The sequence below is a fragment of the Micromys minutus genome, assembly GCF_963924665.1.
Source record: "Micromys minutus genome assembly, chromosome: 20".
In the NCBI taxonomy this organism is placed as follows: Eukaryota; Metazoa; Chordata; class Mammalia; order Rodentia; family Muridae; genus Micromys; species Micromys minutus.
Genome location: NC_137955.1, coordinates 52116021 through 52134048, shown reverse-complemented (window position 1 = coordinate 52134048; position 18028 = coordinate 52116021). Strand labels below are relative to the sequence as shown.

Genomic DNA, 18028 nt, shown 5'->3' with positions numbered 1-18028 from the left:
ACATGCTGTAATAGATAGATGGGGCAAGGCTGTAGCCTTGCCCATAGAATGTGCTGTAACAGAGAAGTGAGCCATACATGGGCTGGACCCTAGCCCTTCTGGAAAGGGTACCAGACACTGGACTGGAGGGAACCCAGTACTGAGATTTGGGGATGAATCCAGCCAGTACCCACTTCCACCTTCAGTAGTCCTCATCCTTGCTAGGATAGGGTAGGGCTCTGAGATCAGCTCTGGGTCATGCTGACTATAGAGAATGTACTGGAGCTCAGAGAGCCCAAGAAACTGCACTTTGCAGGACAGGGTCTTGGAAAGAACGTTCCTCCTAGAAATGAGCCCCACAAATTGGCCTGCAAGTGTGTGAAGTCCTCACTGAATACCAGGGTACAGTCTGCAGGAAACTAAGACCAGGAGGTATATCATAGCTCACTCAGGGCTAATGGTCATTCACTAGCCAGGGAAGAGGACTTATTGGTCACACAAAACCATCAAAGCATAGAGGCTAAACTATCCTTCAAGGGAAATTCCTAGAGCCACAAGCACAAAGCTTAAAGCTGCAAAGACCACACTGCACCTACCCACCTGACCTCCCAGAACAGACTTCATGTTCCTAAAGAAAGAAATGTTAACTACTATAATAGTGTAAAAGTCACCAAGTCTACCATCTAATAGAGATGACTAGACTCCATCCTGTATGGTAGTTTGTGCTAATTTCTGTAATCCTAGCATTTGGGAAGCTGCAGCAGGAGGAACGCAACTTTGAGGCCAAGCTAGGCTTGTCACAATGGTAAGACCTTGTCACAAACCAATGGAACAGAATTGTTTGTGCTAGCATCTCCATGAGCAGTGAAAATCCACCAGTTACAACCAACAACCTGACACTAACTCAGTGTTCTGACCTTAGCTCCTCATTTGTATTTGTTTCCCACAGATATATTATACATCATACCGAACTATTAAGGCTGAAATTGGGACTATGCAGCTGGTCTGACAGAGATGAGGATATTCTAAAGAGACACTTGTGACTTTCACCTTTGGCATCCGAATATTGAATAATGGACCCCAAGAAACTGGAGTCCTCCCAGGACTGTCATGCTGGCAGAAGAGAAAGCCAGAGTCTGGGCCAGACAGAGGGGGCACTTTTCTCTGAAGAGAGATTTACAAGTTGTTAGAGCACCTTAGGAAAGAGACAATGACGGGCAGTGTTGTAGGGCCACACCACATTTGAGTGCTTAATTATGCATTAAGTCTGGCTCATACTTAAACCTTATCCTAATGTTGCATCCCTAATGATAGACTTGGTATGCGTGTAGCTGAAATGCTTTGTCTATTTTCTCAGTGTGACCATATTGAATAAACCTTCTTTTTATGTTTTTCACTATTAATGTTTTTTAATTGGCTTATGAAGAAGAAAGAATAATAAGTAGAACCAGCTGGTAACTTCACATCACATAAAAATGTACATAAAGATGTGCTGCTATAACATGCATAAGGAAGACCTGTGCTAACATCACACCAAAAGAGAGGATCTAAACTTACCCATACTGGCAACTGCTGGACAAAAAGTCCAGTTAAAAGACAGATTGTTACACCAACTCTACACTGCTTCCCAGTCACTCACTTCAAATGTGACACATTGGGGTTAAAATCAAAAGGATGAAACAGGCCTAAACAGGAAACCACTAATTATAAAAAGGGCCAGACATGCTTAGACACAGTGAAGTCACAAGGAAGCATACAAACAAGAGGAAAATTTCCTGGTGCTTAAGGGACAAAATGAAGGCTTAATATTTGTGAACATGTATACTTCAGAAAACCCAATCATCAGGACCACGGAGAGAGAGCTCAGTGAGTAAAGGCGTTTGCCAACAGGGAGTGAACCGACTCCCACAGGTTGTCCTCTGACCTACACATGCAGGCCACTGTCATAAATGCTTATGTGAATACTGGATTATGCATGCACATACACACATACACACAGACACCCACAAAAGTAAGTGAATGAATATAAGTAAATAATAAAATGTAACAGCAAAGACCTGAGCTTCAGATGAAGCAATTACCATTAGTGCTATAAAGAGTAAGAGACAAAAATCACAATTATAATTGTGATTTCAAAGACCATTCTTACTAATGTATTAAACAAGTACACAGTAGCATGGTCGTTACTTCATAGGGCAATCTACACTGTCTGTATGTCCCCACCTCTGTCCCAGTCACCATTAGTAATAGCTCAGTGTCTGTCCAGGACTATAAGCCTTCATGGAGTGCAGAGTTGGAGACCTCCGTGCTGAGGCCTTCCTTTCCAACTTCCACAGCCTATTTTTAAAAAGATAACATTCTTCCCTTCAGCATTTACCACAAATACATAGACTAATTACACGGCCCCTCTAGTTTCCTTATCTGAAAAATTGCACTGAGAAACCAGTGCTCCCAGCATCTTCCAAAGAGAAATCAGGCAATTCCCCAGAACCTTCATCAATGCAGACATCTTTGTTCTTTTCAAGCACTTTAAACCACATTTCAGTCCATCTGGCCATTGTGAAAGACACATGAGCTCACAAACCTACTTACCTTTTCTCTGTTTATAAACTAACCATGACTCAAGTTTGGCTTGACTCTTAGTTTCCTTTAGTACTGATAGCTCTCCCAAACAAACTCTGCAGCTGGTCCTTGGACAGTGCTTTCCTCACAGTCTTTCTGGTCCCTCTACTTAGATAAGATGCTACTCCCACTGATAAAGACACATGACAACCTTTCACATTATACATTTTACATGTGTGTAAGGTTGGGACCTTTTTCTCCTTACTCAATAAGGGAGCTGTAATAGTGAACAGGCCTTAAGAATACACTAGACCAAACTAACTAAAAAGGCTGAGAGACAGTTTCCAAATTAGCAGAGTCAGAAGTGAAAGGACATAACAACAGTCACTGAAGAATACTGAGAATCATTAGGTATTACTTCAAAACACTGTATTCCACAAAATCAAAAAATCTAAATCAAATAGACAATTTTATTGATAGATACCACTTACTAAAGTTAAGTCGAGATCAGGTAAACTATCTAACAGTCCTATAACCTCTAAGAAAATAGAAGCAGTCATTAAAAATTTCCCAGCATTGGGGGAGGGGAGCCCATGGACAGATGGTTTTAGTGCAAAATTTTACCAGACTTTCAAGGAAGAAATAATACCTATATACCTCAAACAATTCTACAAAACAGAAGGAACACTGCCAAACTCATTCTATAAAGTCACAGTCACCCTGATACCTGTAGCACACAAAGACTCAAAAAGGAAAGAGAATTTAAGACCAACTTCTTTTAGGAACATTGATACAAAAATACTCAATAAAATACTTGCAAACATCAAAGACATCATCCATTATGATCAAATAGGCTTCACCCCAGGGATGCAGGAATGGTTCAATATATGAAAACCCATCAATGTAATCTATCATATAAAAACAAACTGAAAGACAAAAGTCACATGATCATCTCTTTAGATGCTATAAAAGTCTTTAGACAAAAATTCAACATCTCTTCATGTTAAAAGTCTTGGAGAGATCAGGGATACAAGGTACATACCTAAACACAATAAAGGGAATTTACAGCAAGCCAATAGTGAACATCAAATTAAATGGAGCTTAAAGAACGTCCACTAAAATCAGGGACAAGATAAAGGTGTCCACTCTCTCCCTATCTCTTCAGTATAATACTTGAAGTCCTAGCTAGAACAATAAAACAACTCAAAAGGAGATCAAGGGGAAACAATTTGGAAAGGAAGAAGTCAAAGTATCAATATTCAGAGATGATATGATAGTATACATAAGAAACCCCCAAAATTCTACCAGAGAACACCTTCAGCAAAGTGGCTGAATACAAAATTAACTTAAAACGATCAATAGCCCTCCTTTAATCAAATGATAAATGAACCAAGAAAGAAAAAGGGAAATCACATTCTTTACAATAGCCACAGATAATATAAAATATCTTGGTGAAACTCTAATGAAGGAGGTGAAAGATGTGTATGACAAGAACTTCAAGTTTCTAAATAAAGAAATTGAAGAAGATATCAGAAGTTGGAAAGCCTACCCAATCTCATGGATCAATAGGATTAACATAGTAAAAATCTTGCTAAAACCAATCTACAGATTCAATGCAATTCCCATAAAAATTTCAACTCAATTCTTTACAGACCTTGAAAGAGCAATTTTCAACTTCATGTGGAAAAACAAAAAACCTAGGGTGACCAAAACAATCATGTACACTAAATGAACTTCTAGAGGTATCACCATCCATGACCTCAAGATGTACAATAGTAATATAAACTGATTAGTATTGATACAGAAACAGACAGGTTGATCAGTGAAATCAAACCAAAGACACTGAAATAAGCTCACACACCTACAAACACTAGACTTTTGACAAAGAATCCAAAATTATACAATGAAAAAAAAGCATCTTCAACAAATGGTGTTGGTCTTTTGGATGTCTGCATATAGAAGAATGAAAATAGATCCATATTTATCATCCTGCATAAAACTCAAGTCCAAGTAGATCAGAGACCTCAACATAAAACCAGACATACTAAATTTAATAGAAGGGAAAGTTGTGGAACAGTCTTGAATGCATTGATACAACTTCCTGAATCCACAATCATAAAGAAGCTAAGTAACAGGGAGAGCCCAAGGGATGATGCTTAAATCTCATTAAGAATACAATATAAAATAGACATCAGGGGTGGATGGAAGGAGGGGACTGGGCGGGACAGGGTGTAGGGATCAGTTATGTGGTAGGGAGACAGAATGGAAATCAATGTGGGGACATCTCTGGGATGAGTTGGGACAAGGGAGGTCCCTAAGAATCTATAGAAGTGACTCCAGCTGAGACTCTTAGCTGCTGGAGATGTGGAGACTGAAGTGGTCATCTCCTGTCGATAGGCTGGACTTCTAGTGGATGGAAAGGGACACCAATCCACCCACAAAACCTTCAACCCCCAAAATGTCTGGCCTACAAGATGTGTAGGGATAAAGGTGAATCATAGATTGAGACAATGGCCAACCAATGACTGGCCCAACTTGAGACCTACCCCAAGGGAGAGAGCCAACCTCTGACACTATTAGTGGTACTCTGCTGTGCTTGCAGATGGAAGACTAGCACAACTGTCATTTGAGAGGCTTCATTCAGCAGCTGGATGGAAACAGATGCAGAGACCCACAGCTCAATATTAGGCAGAGCTTGGGGCAACTTGTGGAAGCATGGGGAAAGGATTAAGGACACTACAGACCTGGGCCCACGGGGGCTCACAGAGACAGAACCACCAACCAAAGAGCAGGCGGGGGCTGGATCTAGGTCCCCTGTACATTTGTGGCAGATGTGCAGCTTGGTCTTGATGTGGGTCCCCTAATGATTGAACCGGGGTTGTCTTTGACTTTGTTGCCTGCCTTTGGATCCCCTTCTTTTAGCTGGGCTACCTTGTCTGGCCTCAGTGGGAGAGGATGTGCTTAGTCCTGCTGCAATTTGATGTGCCAGGATGGACTGGTACCTATGGGGTGTGTCCCTTCTCTGAGGAGAAGGGGAAAGAATAATGGGGAGAGGGGTTGTGAGAGTGGGACTGGGAGGAGAAGGGGGCTGTGATTGGGATGTAAAGTGAATAAAAAAGTGTACGAAAATATACTTCAACTGATGGTGGAAGTATTTTTTGAGAAATGCCGTCATTAATTTTCTTGTCATAGCAAAACCTCTGTCTAAACATTCAGGGCAGTGCTTCCTTTTACCTCCCCAGAACCTCAGTACCTCAAATGAGCACCACTTTTAAAATTTTCAAGGTGGGGTGTTTTTGTTTTGCAAATGAACCTGCTTTCCCTTTAAGGAGAAATGGCTTCATTTCTATTAGTCAAAGCACCTTCTGCCAAGGTTTTGATTCTCCTCTGTAGTCCAGGCTGGCTTCAAATTTGCAATTCTCCTGCCTCAGACTGTTGAGTAGTAGGGTCGGAGGCACTGGCCCAGTCACAGCTTCTTCTGCTAAGTAGTAAGTGAACTCTTATATATGTTAGTAAGAAATGTTCAAGTAGACCAGTGAGAGTTCAGTCCTACAAAGAACATCAGTGTTCATGGGAAAATCCTGACCTTGACAATGACTGATTTGATATTGTTTGCCCGCATCACAGAAGCCACACTTCAGCAGACCCCACCTTCATTGGGCCAACCAGCACCAGCATTGTCCCAAGAGAGGCAGACAGTTCCAGAGCCCCATGGAGAAGCCAGGTTCCTTTGCACATCTGTAAATTTACATCTCCATAGCTGCCACCTTGAAAATTATTCAGGGGAAGACACTGCCTTTGACAATGTGTTTCTTTATGGTAAGCATCCACATTCATACACAGATATATATTTGTACATATATATGTACATAAGCACACATGTGCACAGGTGTGCACACACATAGGGATGATTGTATGCATACACACATGCCTAGACTCCAAGAGAGGTCAATAGTGGGCCTATGGGGCAAGTGTCACAGCCTTTCCAGGATAGGCAACCTCATGGTAAAGAAGGCTATAGAAGAGCTGATGGGAGACAGGACTCAGAAAAACAAATTTCAGGAAGGGTACTAGCCTACAGGTAGATTGTAGAAGGCCAGACCTAGCAAGGAGACAGAAACTAGGAAGGCTTGCTAGAGATGAGAGTGTCCCAGTATTGGGGAAGGAACTCTAACACAGTGCATGGAAAAGGGCCACAGTGAAGTAAGTGGAGAAATGTTTATAAAGGAGAAAACCTCATGACAAGGAGACAGCCCTTACAACCTATCAGCAGCAACCTGCCTAAGCTGAGGCACCCAGGCAGTGATGCTCAGAAAGCTCCCTTTCTAGACCTAACAGAGAACTTGCTTGTTCTGTGCCTTGTGCTCTCCTTCCTTCTAAGCAATGCTGCAGTGTCTTGAGCAGCTTCCTCCCATCCACTACAGACGCAGGATAGAAAAGGTGGGCAACAGTCCAGGGTTCATCCCTCCTGAGAACCATCATTAGAGTTTGGCTAAACATGTGTGAGACTATCCTTGTGCAATTCAGAGATATACTGCATAAGGAACAGGACTCAGCAGCTATGGGCAACGATAGAGACTTGTACAGCTCAGTTTTGAGAACACCAAGGTGAGGTAGTATCCTCCATGTTGCTCCTGAGTTCTCAGACCTACCAACCCTCCCCTTCCCCAGGCAGGACAGGAATAACTGACCACTCACTTACTCAAAGTACTCAGCAGCAGGTGTGGTCCCAAAGGTATCATTGAAGCCCAGGCCATCGCTAGAGTTGCTGGTATGGGCATCAGAACAGTTGGGGCTGTTCCAGGTGTTGTTGCAGTGGATCCATGGGAGGTCCATAGTGAAGGAGGAGAAGAAGTAGTGCAGTGCCCATGCGATGATGACGTTGTAGAAGAAGCCCACGTAGAAAGAGATGAGGATGACAGTGAAGCCCACACCTGCGATGACAGTAGAGCCAGCATCAGCAGCATGCCCCCTCCCATCATCTACTCACTCTGATCTGGTGCACAGACATCCCTTGCACTTGACAACACACAGGAAGGTTGGGTAATCACAGACCTTATTCTGTGATTATGGAGAAGCAGTTGTCATTTTTCCAAATTGTCTGTATCTACCAAAGAGCTGCATCAGTATGACTCAGAGAGACAGTGAGAATCAGAGGGATTATTGAAGGCCATAACAGAGTATCTGAGACCACCCTCTGAGCATTCAGGTACCCCCAAGGGTCAGCCATAGATACACTAGACCACCCAGGGTCACCCACAGCCACATAGAATGAATGTGGCCATTTGTTTACACCAGTCAGTTCACAAGCAGCCAAGGTAATCAGGCCCATCTAGGGTCATCTACAGCTTCTTTGAATCACCCAGGAAAGCCAAGCTAAGTTACTTATGGCTACTAGATCCACAACAAACTTTTAGAATTATCCAAAACCATAAAGGCCACCAGAAACACCCGTTAACAGAGCCATCAAAGGCCACTGAGAGTCACCCAGAAATGCCCAAAGCCCCAGAGCCACCACGAATCACTAAGAGTCAACTAGGACATATTTTTGGCCATCCACAAAAATCCAGGTTTATCTAAAAATTATTAAAGGGTAGACAAGGCTTCCTAAGATTATTACTCAGGAGAATGCAGGACCATACAGAAAGAATCATATGGTCCATACACAACCATCTATCTGTAGCCACCTACATCTGTTAAGACCATCCAGACTCTCTCAAGATATAGTCATTGGTGCCTACTCATGCCCTTTCTCCAAGAACATCTAGGACAAACAGTCATTTAGCATGTTCACAGCCACATAGACCAGACCATGAATGATGATCTAGTATCTCCCAGGACATGCACGATTACCTAGGGAGTTCAAGAATCAGTCACAGTGAAATAAGACCAACTAAGTGTACCTAGGGTGTGTGGAGACCACCCAGGCCTATCAAAGACCACCATGTTTACATTTAATAACTCAGGATTATCCAATACTTGGTAAAGTATTCTTTTCAAGACTAATAAACCTGAAATTTGGGATTAGCCTCTGCAGATATAATTGTTCTGGTCTATGACTCTAGTTGACTTTATTAAACCTGGGTTAGACTCCATGCCTTTTATGGTTTGCTTGAGGCTTAGAAAGGAGTAGAAGTTAACAGTGAATTTCTCAGGTTGTGTCTTAGTTGTTTAAATGGTCTTTGAAGATGGCATTTTTATGCTCAAGATTATTTTCCTTCCATGAAGGCAAAGGAAAGGCACTGTTTGTGTTAAGCCCTTCAGAGTAAGTGATCCTCCTCAAATCTTCCCAGAAGTAGAAACAGTAAGATCCAAATTGTTTCCCTCGGAAAGCCTTCCCCTGTATAGAATTAATAAAGATTAAATACCTCCACATTGCAGTTTCATCCACCAAGCTCCTTAGGAGGAAGATTTTGAGTTACAGTGAACTCATCAGCAGCCATTTTGGGAAACCAGGGAACCATGTTGTCATAATAATCCACATTTTTCCCAATTTGCACAACTGAAGGTTTTTCCTGAAAGGTGACTGATGGTGGGTGCCTCCTTTGAAAATTTTTAGGTTAAAACTTCATGTCTGAAGCCCTCGGCTTGGAACTTTAGGAACTCAAAGAAGCCTTTGATCATACACTCCAGTGGAATATGAGTGTAGTGTCTGAAGGAAAATCTGACTGCGCCCTCATCCTTTGGGAACCACTGCTAGTGTGGCAGGAGTGGTCCATCTGGGCTTTACAGGACAGCAACAAGAACCTCCTCCTTCAGAATGGAGTAAAGTCTGCCACAGAGTGACTTCCAGGGCAAGTAAGCTAGCAAAAGAGACCACTTCCTACAGACCAATCTTCCAAGTGTGTTGTGTCTGTCCAGCTGCCCCAACTGATGGGAAGGGAAAATGTCTCTTTGGGAAGGCAGGTGCAAGAGTTCACGATTCAGCTGGCCACTATGAGCTCTGCTATTTAACAAGACAGTCTCAGAAAGCTACCAGCTTCAGCTGCTGAGGCCTGTCACCAACTGGCCAGCACCACTGGCATCCTTTTTGTTTCAGAAGACACTGCCTTTAGAAATCTGCCCCCGACACCTTTTTTGCTTGTTTGTTTGCCACGAGAATGTTCTTACAGCTGAGTATAATGGAATATATCTGAACTCGTAGTACTCAGGAGACTGAGGCAGGAGGATCACTGTGAGTTTGAGGTCAGCATGGGACACAGAGTTAGACCTTGTCCCTAACAAAAAAGAAATCAATAAAAACAAAACAAGACAAACAAAAAACCAGTCTTGTGATGGCTGTTACTAGACCACATATATTCTAACTATAGCTCCACCTGTTGCCCTCTCTTTTAAGCACAGGCTGCAAACGTTACCAGGTTTGAATCAAGACTGGAGAGTGCTCTCATCAACCTGGGTGTTCTTACTAACTGGAGTATTCTGTCTGTCTGTCTGTCTGTCTGTCTGCTCTCTTCCTCCCTCCTCTGTCTCTCCTGTTTTTTCGCCTTTCTCCCTCCCCCTCTCTTGTGTGTGGGTGCTTGCACCCTAGAGAGACATGGAGAAAGATGACAGGAGGGCAGAGAAGGAGAAGATTTAAGGACTCTGAAACACAACATCAAAGATCTTGTGATGTTGCCTTCAGATGCCGAGGCCACTTCAGCGTCTGTGCCCACCCTCAAAGCTAAAGCTAAAGAGGACTCATGGACTCCGAGTCCTGCCCTGACTTTGAACTTCCATGTCCCACATCCTGGACCTCATCTGAGAATCACTTTCTGGTTTCAACCTGGCTTCACTGTCCCTTACCTTGGGCTTTGCTTTCTGTTCTTACCTTATACTTTCCTATCTGGTTGTCTGGTTTTTGAAGATAGAGCTGCTTCACTAGTTGGGTGTAAGTAGTTTGGCAGGAGGCATGAGAGCCCAATGTCTCCCGGGGAACTGTTCGATCTTTTATTTCACAGTTGTGCTGGATATTTTAACTGTCATCTTCATTGTCCATGTAGAGCTTAAATTTATGAGCCATGAAAATACAGATAATTTTCTTAGACTTTTGAAGAGATAAAGAAGGAAAGAGAAGGCATGTGTTCTGAGGGGTCAGAAAAACAAGCAGAAAAGACCCACTGAGATTGTAGCTGGTGTGACATTGAACAAGCCAAGGTGGGGTGGGGGAGATTCAATGGTTAAACAAGACACTAGAACTTGACATTTGCTTCTTTAAGTGAAGCTTCTCCAGCCTCAGGTTAGAGCTGAGAGAACATCTCTGACTAAGATCCCACACTGAGATCTGACTGGGATCTCCAGGCTCTCCACATATTCATGCCTCTGCATTCCTGCCTACAGACTTGTCTTTGGAATGGGATGGACACAGCCAAAGAGCAAGGATAGGATCACCAAAGACTAAGGCAGTGAACTGTGCTCTGCCCACCCAGCCACACAGCCTGTCTTCTGTTCTCTGTTCATCCACTGTGCACCAAGCTAAGTTATGAGAATTGCATAGTACTGTGAAGCACTTCAAAATGGTTTTCTGATATTTTACAAGTAGCAAAACAACAAGAACAAAATTGCTATACTGGCTTTGCTGAAGAACGTTTTTCAGACAGCCTTTTAATGCTGACAGGGTTATCCTGAAATTTGTAATCCTGCCTTAGGTTCCTTAATGCTGGGATTGTTGAGTACACCATCACTAACACCCAACTAGTGAGAGATAACTTTGTGCTATGAGTTGGTCTATGTTTGAGCTAACTAGCTTTCCTGGGCTGGTCACAACCCTGAGCACTGAATTTTCCCCCTTTCTTGGTTTCCTGTTGGCCTTTCAGTCCTTGTGACTCCCAGTGATGATGACTGATGCATTGGTTGGTTGTATCCTGTGGAAACCTATGGCACACTCCACAGTCATGGGGCATGAGCCTCAAAAAAATCCAGCAGAGCAAATTCTGGCATCACATGGCTACAGGATGCCACCAACCCTGGACATGTCCTCTATTCAAGGACAGGCAGGCTGGGTCTCCAATTCAGTTCCAAGTGGCCACCTGAATGCCAGATTTGGTTGAAGCTTATTGTGGCTACCAGCATAGCCTCAGAAGTGAAGTCACATCAGCCCTGCTGGTGTAATACCCTAGGAGGGTATTACAAGAGTCATTTGTTTTCACCTGGAGCTCTCAGATTGAGCCTTGGCCCAACAAAGCTCGTATAGTAATTGGACTTCAACACAGAATTATCTCCTAAAGTCCCAGGGTCCCCAAGTGTCACAGTAGTCCTCCACTAGAAACCAATGATGGTGTCAGACAGTCCCATGCAGTTCTCCTAAGTGCTGAATCTTACATTTACACCACAATGGGGGAGCATCCAGTGCCAATACATATATCCAGAGGACCTGTCTGGCTCTGACGTGGTACATGGAGGTTTTGATAAGTTCCCTCTTTCCACAGTTCCATTTCACTGTGAGCCAGAGAATCATTTTGACCTAAGGGAAAAATTCCTGCCGTCTTAACACTTACCAGCTGTGAATCCTAAGCCGAGAAGCCTACTGTCTGTACCCAGCAGCCTCTGCATTTCACATTCCCACTGAGCAGCATGTTCACGAAGAGCATGGGTTGAGCAGCTGTGAGAAGCCCTTTGCTGCTCCCACTCAGAGCAGCAGTTTCTGATCTTGGGTGTCAACCACTGGCCCACCAAAGCTGTGCAGGGGAACCAGGGCTCTGATTCCTTCTATGCAGTGGCTGCTCAAATACTTCTGAGAAACCCCAATGCCAGTCTTTGGAGCATCGTTTTCTCAGCAAGTGCCAACTACTGGAGGGGAATGTCACCAGGTCTCTTCCGAGAAAAGTTTCAGAGTCTCCTGGAACTCTGTCTCCTAGGGATGGCGCTGGCTGGTGGTAAACAGGGCTGGGGTAGATTCAGGATTGGCTTCTAACACATGGAGAAGTCCCAAGGCTTATTTTCAGTGTTAGTATCTCCCTTGCAGAAGGTACTGCGTTCTCTAGCTGGGATTTCCTGGGACAAGGGAGGTGACATCTGAGAAGTTACAAACCACTGGGCAGGCCACCTCGCCTCTGTGTAAGGTACCTTTGCCTCATAGTTCTGAGACCTTGTACAAACATTCTGGGGCTCACTGAAGTAGACAGATGATGGATAGATACATGGTTGATAAATATATAATTGGTAGGCAGATGGGTGAATGATAGATGATTGATAGGTGAACAGATAGATAAATGAGTAATGAATGGAGATAAATGGAAGAAGATAGATGATAGATAGATGATAGATTTTTAAAATGGTTCTTGTTGGATAGACCATAGATAAGTACGTAGATGGTTGATAGACAGATGGCAGATTCATAGGTATTTTTTTATCTTACCATTTTAACACCCTGAACAAAAATACCATCACTTAGCTTCAGGGAAGCCTGTCCTGGGAGCAAGGAATGCTCTAGAAGATTCCTGGTCATACCAGTCTTGAAGGTATAGCCCAGGGTAGAAGAGCACGTGCACATGAGCACACAATCTAGGAAATCAGAACCTGCACATAATGTCATCACCTTGTCCTGAAGCCCCAGAGACAACTGTGTCTTGTGTGTGGGGTGCGTCCCTGCATATTACCTTTCAGGACAGGGCAGATCTTCCAGACACCAGCAGCTCCTTCTCTGTTGAACTGCCCGAGAGCCAGCTCCATGTAGAAGAGAGGCATTCCAGCAATAACCATGAAGAGCAGGTAGGGCACCAGGAAGGCACCTGTGCATAGGACAGCAGCTTCAACTTGGGAGCCACAGAGAGGGGCTGTTTCCATTATATGTACCCTCAAGTATGACCTTATCACCCTTGACTACAGTGGAAGGCTCCTGTATAGTTACCACCCAAGGAGATATCCTAGATTGGTGGTGAACCCCTCCTCCTTGCCTGTCGCAGTGTTGGCCTCTGACCCTATGTCCTGAGCTCAGCCAGAAGCAAGAAGGTCAAGCCACATCTCAGCATAACTCCTAGCACTGACTGCCCCTCTATACCAGGCCCCACTTTGTCTGGATCCTATTTGCCCCTGAGGGTTATGGTCCTAGGATCTGTGACTCAACCCTGGCACTTACAGCCTGCCTTTCTGGAGACTAGAGCTGAGTTTCTGCTGCCAGGAGTTTCCAGGATCTGGACTGCAGGGCTCGTTTGCACAAAAGTCACCCCACCCAAGTCTGCTTGCTCCCTGAAATATGACTGTGATTGAGGCAGAGATTGGCCACAGCTTTCTCCTGGGGTTTGGATGAGGAAGCTGGGAGCTCCCTCACCTATGTCTTTGGGTCACTTACTGGAGCTGCGGAGACCTTGGACAATTTCAAGAGCACATAATGAGGCCACTGTGCTCATGGGTTTGCTTCAGCCCTTCCTTCCCAAAGCAATTCTTCATATCTTGCAGCCAGTCAGGGAGACCAAGCCACGGAAGCAGAGGCCTTCTGGGCTCAACTTGAACTTCTCTGATAACTTTGCTCCTTGCCCCTTTTTAGCCCTACTGCATAGCCATGGCTTTAATGCTGAGACAAGAAAGTAGGGGGACCAGGCTTGGTGGCAGAGACTCATAATCCAAGCTACTCTAGAGGCTAAAGGCAGGAAGATCATATGTTTAAGGCCCATGTGATCTACAGAGTTGAGTTCAAGAATTTCCCAGGAAACAGTGAAATCCTTACTCCAACTAAAAAATTCAAGAGGGCTATGGAGGTGACTCCGTGGTAGAGTGACTCCTGCATGTAAAAAGCCATGGGTTCAATTCCCATACCTGTATTTAAAAAATGGAAGGGATGAAGGAAGGGGGGAGGGAGGGAGGGAGGGAAGGAGAGAAAGAGGGAAGGAGGGAAGGAGGGAATGAGGGAGGGAGGGAAGGGCAGAGTGGGGAGGGAGGTAACAGAGATGGGTATATTTCAGACGAGACTGGGCGAGTTCAGGGTGGTACAGCCATAGATGAGATGGGTATATTTCAGTTCAGGGCCCTCTTTTCCTCTCCTAAGTTCAACTTGAACTTTTACAAAGTCTGACAACATTAAAAACACTGATGAAGTTGACTGAAAACACATTTTGGCCTTTGAGAGTTTTCCTTCCAAAGGAAAAATGCTAGTGGAAATAGAAGTTGGGGTCAATGTCTCCACCTACTTCCTTCTTTCTGCTTTCTGGGTCCTGTGTTCCTTGGCTATCAGATTTTCTCTGAGCTCTACAGCTTGGGAAGGCTGTAAACCACTGCTACTGGTGAAGCAGCATCTACCCCCATCCTAGAGGAAGACCGGATTGCCTCACTGAAAGCATTTCCCCATTCTGTGCATGTCCCTGTGTATGCAGGAACATGTTATCTACCCGGGAGGCCAGGCATCATTCTTGGGTGTCATTGCTCAGACATCTTGCTTTTTGAGACAGTGTCTATCATTGGCCTGGTGCTCCCTGGACAGGCTAGACTGAAACTGGTTGTCCACCAGTCCCCAGGTTGCCCCCTCCTCCCTAGCACTATCATCACAAGTGTGTGCACCATGCCCCGGGTTTTGGATGTGTGTTCTGGAGATCACACTTGGGCCTTCGTGCTTGTGCAAGAAGCACTTTACTGACGGTGTCATCTCCTCAACCTTCACTGTGAGCACTTCCTGAGATCACAGCCACCGCTGTACTACGGCTTCCGTGGCTTCCACTGCACCCCCAAATCCCCAGCCATGGCCCCACCCTCATAAGGCACAGGAGGCCAGGCCACACTCACCTCCACCATTTTTGTAGCACAGGTAGGGAAACCTCCAGACATTGGCCAGGTCCACAGCAAAGCCAATGACTGACAGCAGGAAATCGATTTTCTTGCTCCAGGTCTCCCGCTCTTGAGCCTCCACTGGCGTCTGTGGCGGGTTGATGAGGGTGGAGTTGGTCAGCTGAACTCCGTTCTGCTCCTTGACCAGGATGAGCTCCACCTCTCTGGGGCCCACAGCATTGGGCTCCTTAGCCGGGGCCACCACAGAAGACATTGGTCCCACGGAGCATTTGCTCTTACTCATGGGTAGACTGGAGGCTGGGGAACTCTGCTTCTTCTCCAACTTCAGCTAACATAAACAAAACAAAGCAAAATAAAGCCACACAGCAATGCACAGGTTCAGTAGCCATGTCTAGAGGGTATCCATGTTCAACACAGAGATCTGAGGTCGTCCATCACCTGGAACTCCATGGCCTGGATGAAGGATAGCTAGGGAGGGGGAGGGTGTTTCACAGAGATGGAACAGTGGCTATGGACACCGTCCCCACCCTCCCTTGCGGTTCCCTTTCCCGCCAAAGCCCTCATTCACATTAGTGCTGGCTTGTGTGACTTCTAATTTCCTTCCTAATAGCAATCTCAGACACTGCCTGCATTGCTTACCCACATTCCCCAGGGGGCAACTTTACACCTTGCCAACGGCATATGCTTATTTCAGTCTTTGGGAGGACGTGTGGCTTTCCTTATACTTAGTAATAGCAATAAAAAGCAAAGCGAATGTAACCAAAATCAGCTACAGTAGCTGGAAGTTTAAAACAAATGAACATGGATTTCTCCAAGGAGAGTGTGTATAAACCACCCTGCCCATGACCATGGCTTCACAGGCCTTTGAGCTGACAGAGAGTTACCAGAATTTCACCAGGGGAAGGATCAGGCCACTGCCACACTAGCCACACTCCCAGAGAAGCTCTGCCCTGTGCTTCTGCCGAGTCAGAAGCACTCACACCCAGTGACAGCCTGTTTCCACTCGGCTCAGACAAGCACCCAGATGGAAACCTGACATCTGGGTGGCTGCTCTAATGGGGTGACTTTCCTCTGCATCCCTAAACAAAAACTCCTGACAGAAGTTATTTTATGCACCACTTCTCTGTGGCCTCTTTACCCTGGTGACAAACCCAAATGCAAATTCCTCATTTGTATCAAAAAATGTGAAACCTTTAGGGTTTCAGCTGCTAGGGAGCAGGTAGGACTGCTCCTTACGTTGGTTAGGAGCAAGCTGAGTAAAAGTCCTGGTCCCAGACTTCAGTCCGGCTCTCTTACAGACACAGGTACAGAGGTACCTGTCTGCCCCACCCTACTCTTCAACTCACTGTTCAGAGGTGAGGTTTAGGAACAGATAGCAAAATGACCCCTGGGGAAACATCTTTCTTCACCGGTTGGGTCAGGAAACAGGTGGCTCAAAAGCCAAGATTCCCCACATCTGAGTTCAGCCCGGGCTTACAGAAAAGGCAAAACCAAAACACCACAACAAATAAACAAAACGGAGAATGGAGATGGAGCTTTTGGCTTGTTGTGAAAATTGGCACCCAAGGGTGTCAATCCATCACCGAGGGTCCGTGATGCTCAGCCTCAACCACCAGACAGCCATGTCCCCCGGGGAAGCAACAATCTCCTATGAACAAGGTCTTGAGTCTGGGCTTTGTGGAATTCTATGCTTGGAGGACAGGAACTGAGTGCACACCCCTTAGTTCTGTGTGGAAGAAGCTGTTCTCCAAAACCCTGGCTGTTGGGGACTTGGATCCGGAACTTGGATGGCTCTGGTTTCTGCCCCTCGCTTCGCGGAACGGCCGTCCAGGGTTAGTGGAGCAGTGGAGATGCCACTGCCCAGGATGCGTAAGAAGCGATCCTGATCCTTACCTGCCTTCTGCGTCAGGCTTCAGCTCCGAGGTCCTGTAAACCTCCAGTCCCGCTTCACAGCTCTGGTGGGTCTCAACCACGAGCTCTTATCCCGGCCTCCCGGTCCGTCCGCCTAGCCCCGCCCGCCGTCGGGGGCGCCCACTGGCACTGGCTCCGCCTCCGTCCCGCCCCGGGTGGGCGGAGGACAGGCTGGACAGCGCCCCTGCATCACTTGGGGCTAGGACGGCTGCGGGAAGCCAGAGGCCACTGAGCCTGGGCAGGCAAGAAGCTTGGCAGGTGTCTTTGCAAGGTTATAAAGTCTCAGCCACGTGGGATCAGGGAACCTCCAGGTTGGACGCGCTGCGGACCAGACAGATAGTTGGTTTCCGAGAGGGATCAATCTAGGTTTTCATCCCAGTTTGCGCTCCTCGGGATTGGCGAGCCAGCGCCTGCAAGGGTCTCCCAACAACTGGTTCCAGCCAGGTTGTCAGAAGCAGATCACGGGAAGAGAGTGAAGTGGCGAGCGCATGCGGACCTACGCGGAGCTCCCAAGGCTCACCTCACCGGGTCTTCCCATTTCCTTCGATGTTGTACGGCTCCTCCACCTGCTCCAAGGTCCTGAACTGCGGGCAAGATTCTCCAACTCCAGCCCCACAGGGACCAAGCAAGTGGGACGCACCTCCCGGTGCTGTGGAGGTGGTCCACCTGCGTTCTTAGCCGAGTCACAGCAGAGTCTTGCCCCTGCTCTGGTCAGTTTGCTCAGGGATCTTTCCTCTTCACTCCGTGAGCACCTTAGGGCCTAAAGTACCAATACCCTTTCGATGTGTCCTGGTTCTCTGTCACCTTTCTCAGGTCCTGTGGTCACAAATACATGTTTTTAGTTCTCTTTCCCAGCACTTAAAAAAAAAAAAAAAAAAAAAAA

The 18028-nt window shown here is 45.7% G+C and overlaps 1 protein-coding gene across 1 annotated transcript in view; it reads right to left on the bottom strand.

The window, feature by feature from the left end:
* Window positions 1–15517, bottom strand: part of SLC6A3 (solute carrier family 6 member 3) — a gene marked incomplete at both ends in the record, with an annotated part of 36331 nt that extends 20814 nt beyond the window's left edge. Inside the window, 3 exons of the mRNA XM_080933697.1 lie at window positions 7244–7475; window positions 13116–13247; window positions 15232–15517. Of these exons, the coding sequence (XP_080789823.1) occupies window positions 7244–7475; window positions 13116–13247; window positions 15232–15517 (650 nt within the window). The remainder of the gene's footprint in view (window positions 1–7243; window positions 7476–13115; window positions 13248–15231) is intronic.
* Window positions 15518–18028: the final 2511 nt, after the last annotated feature.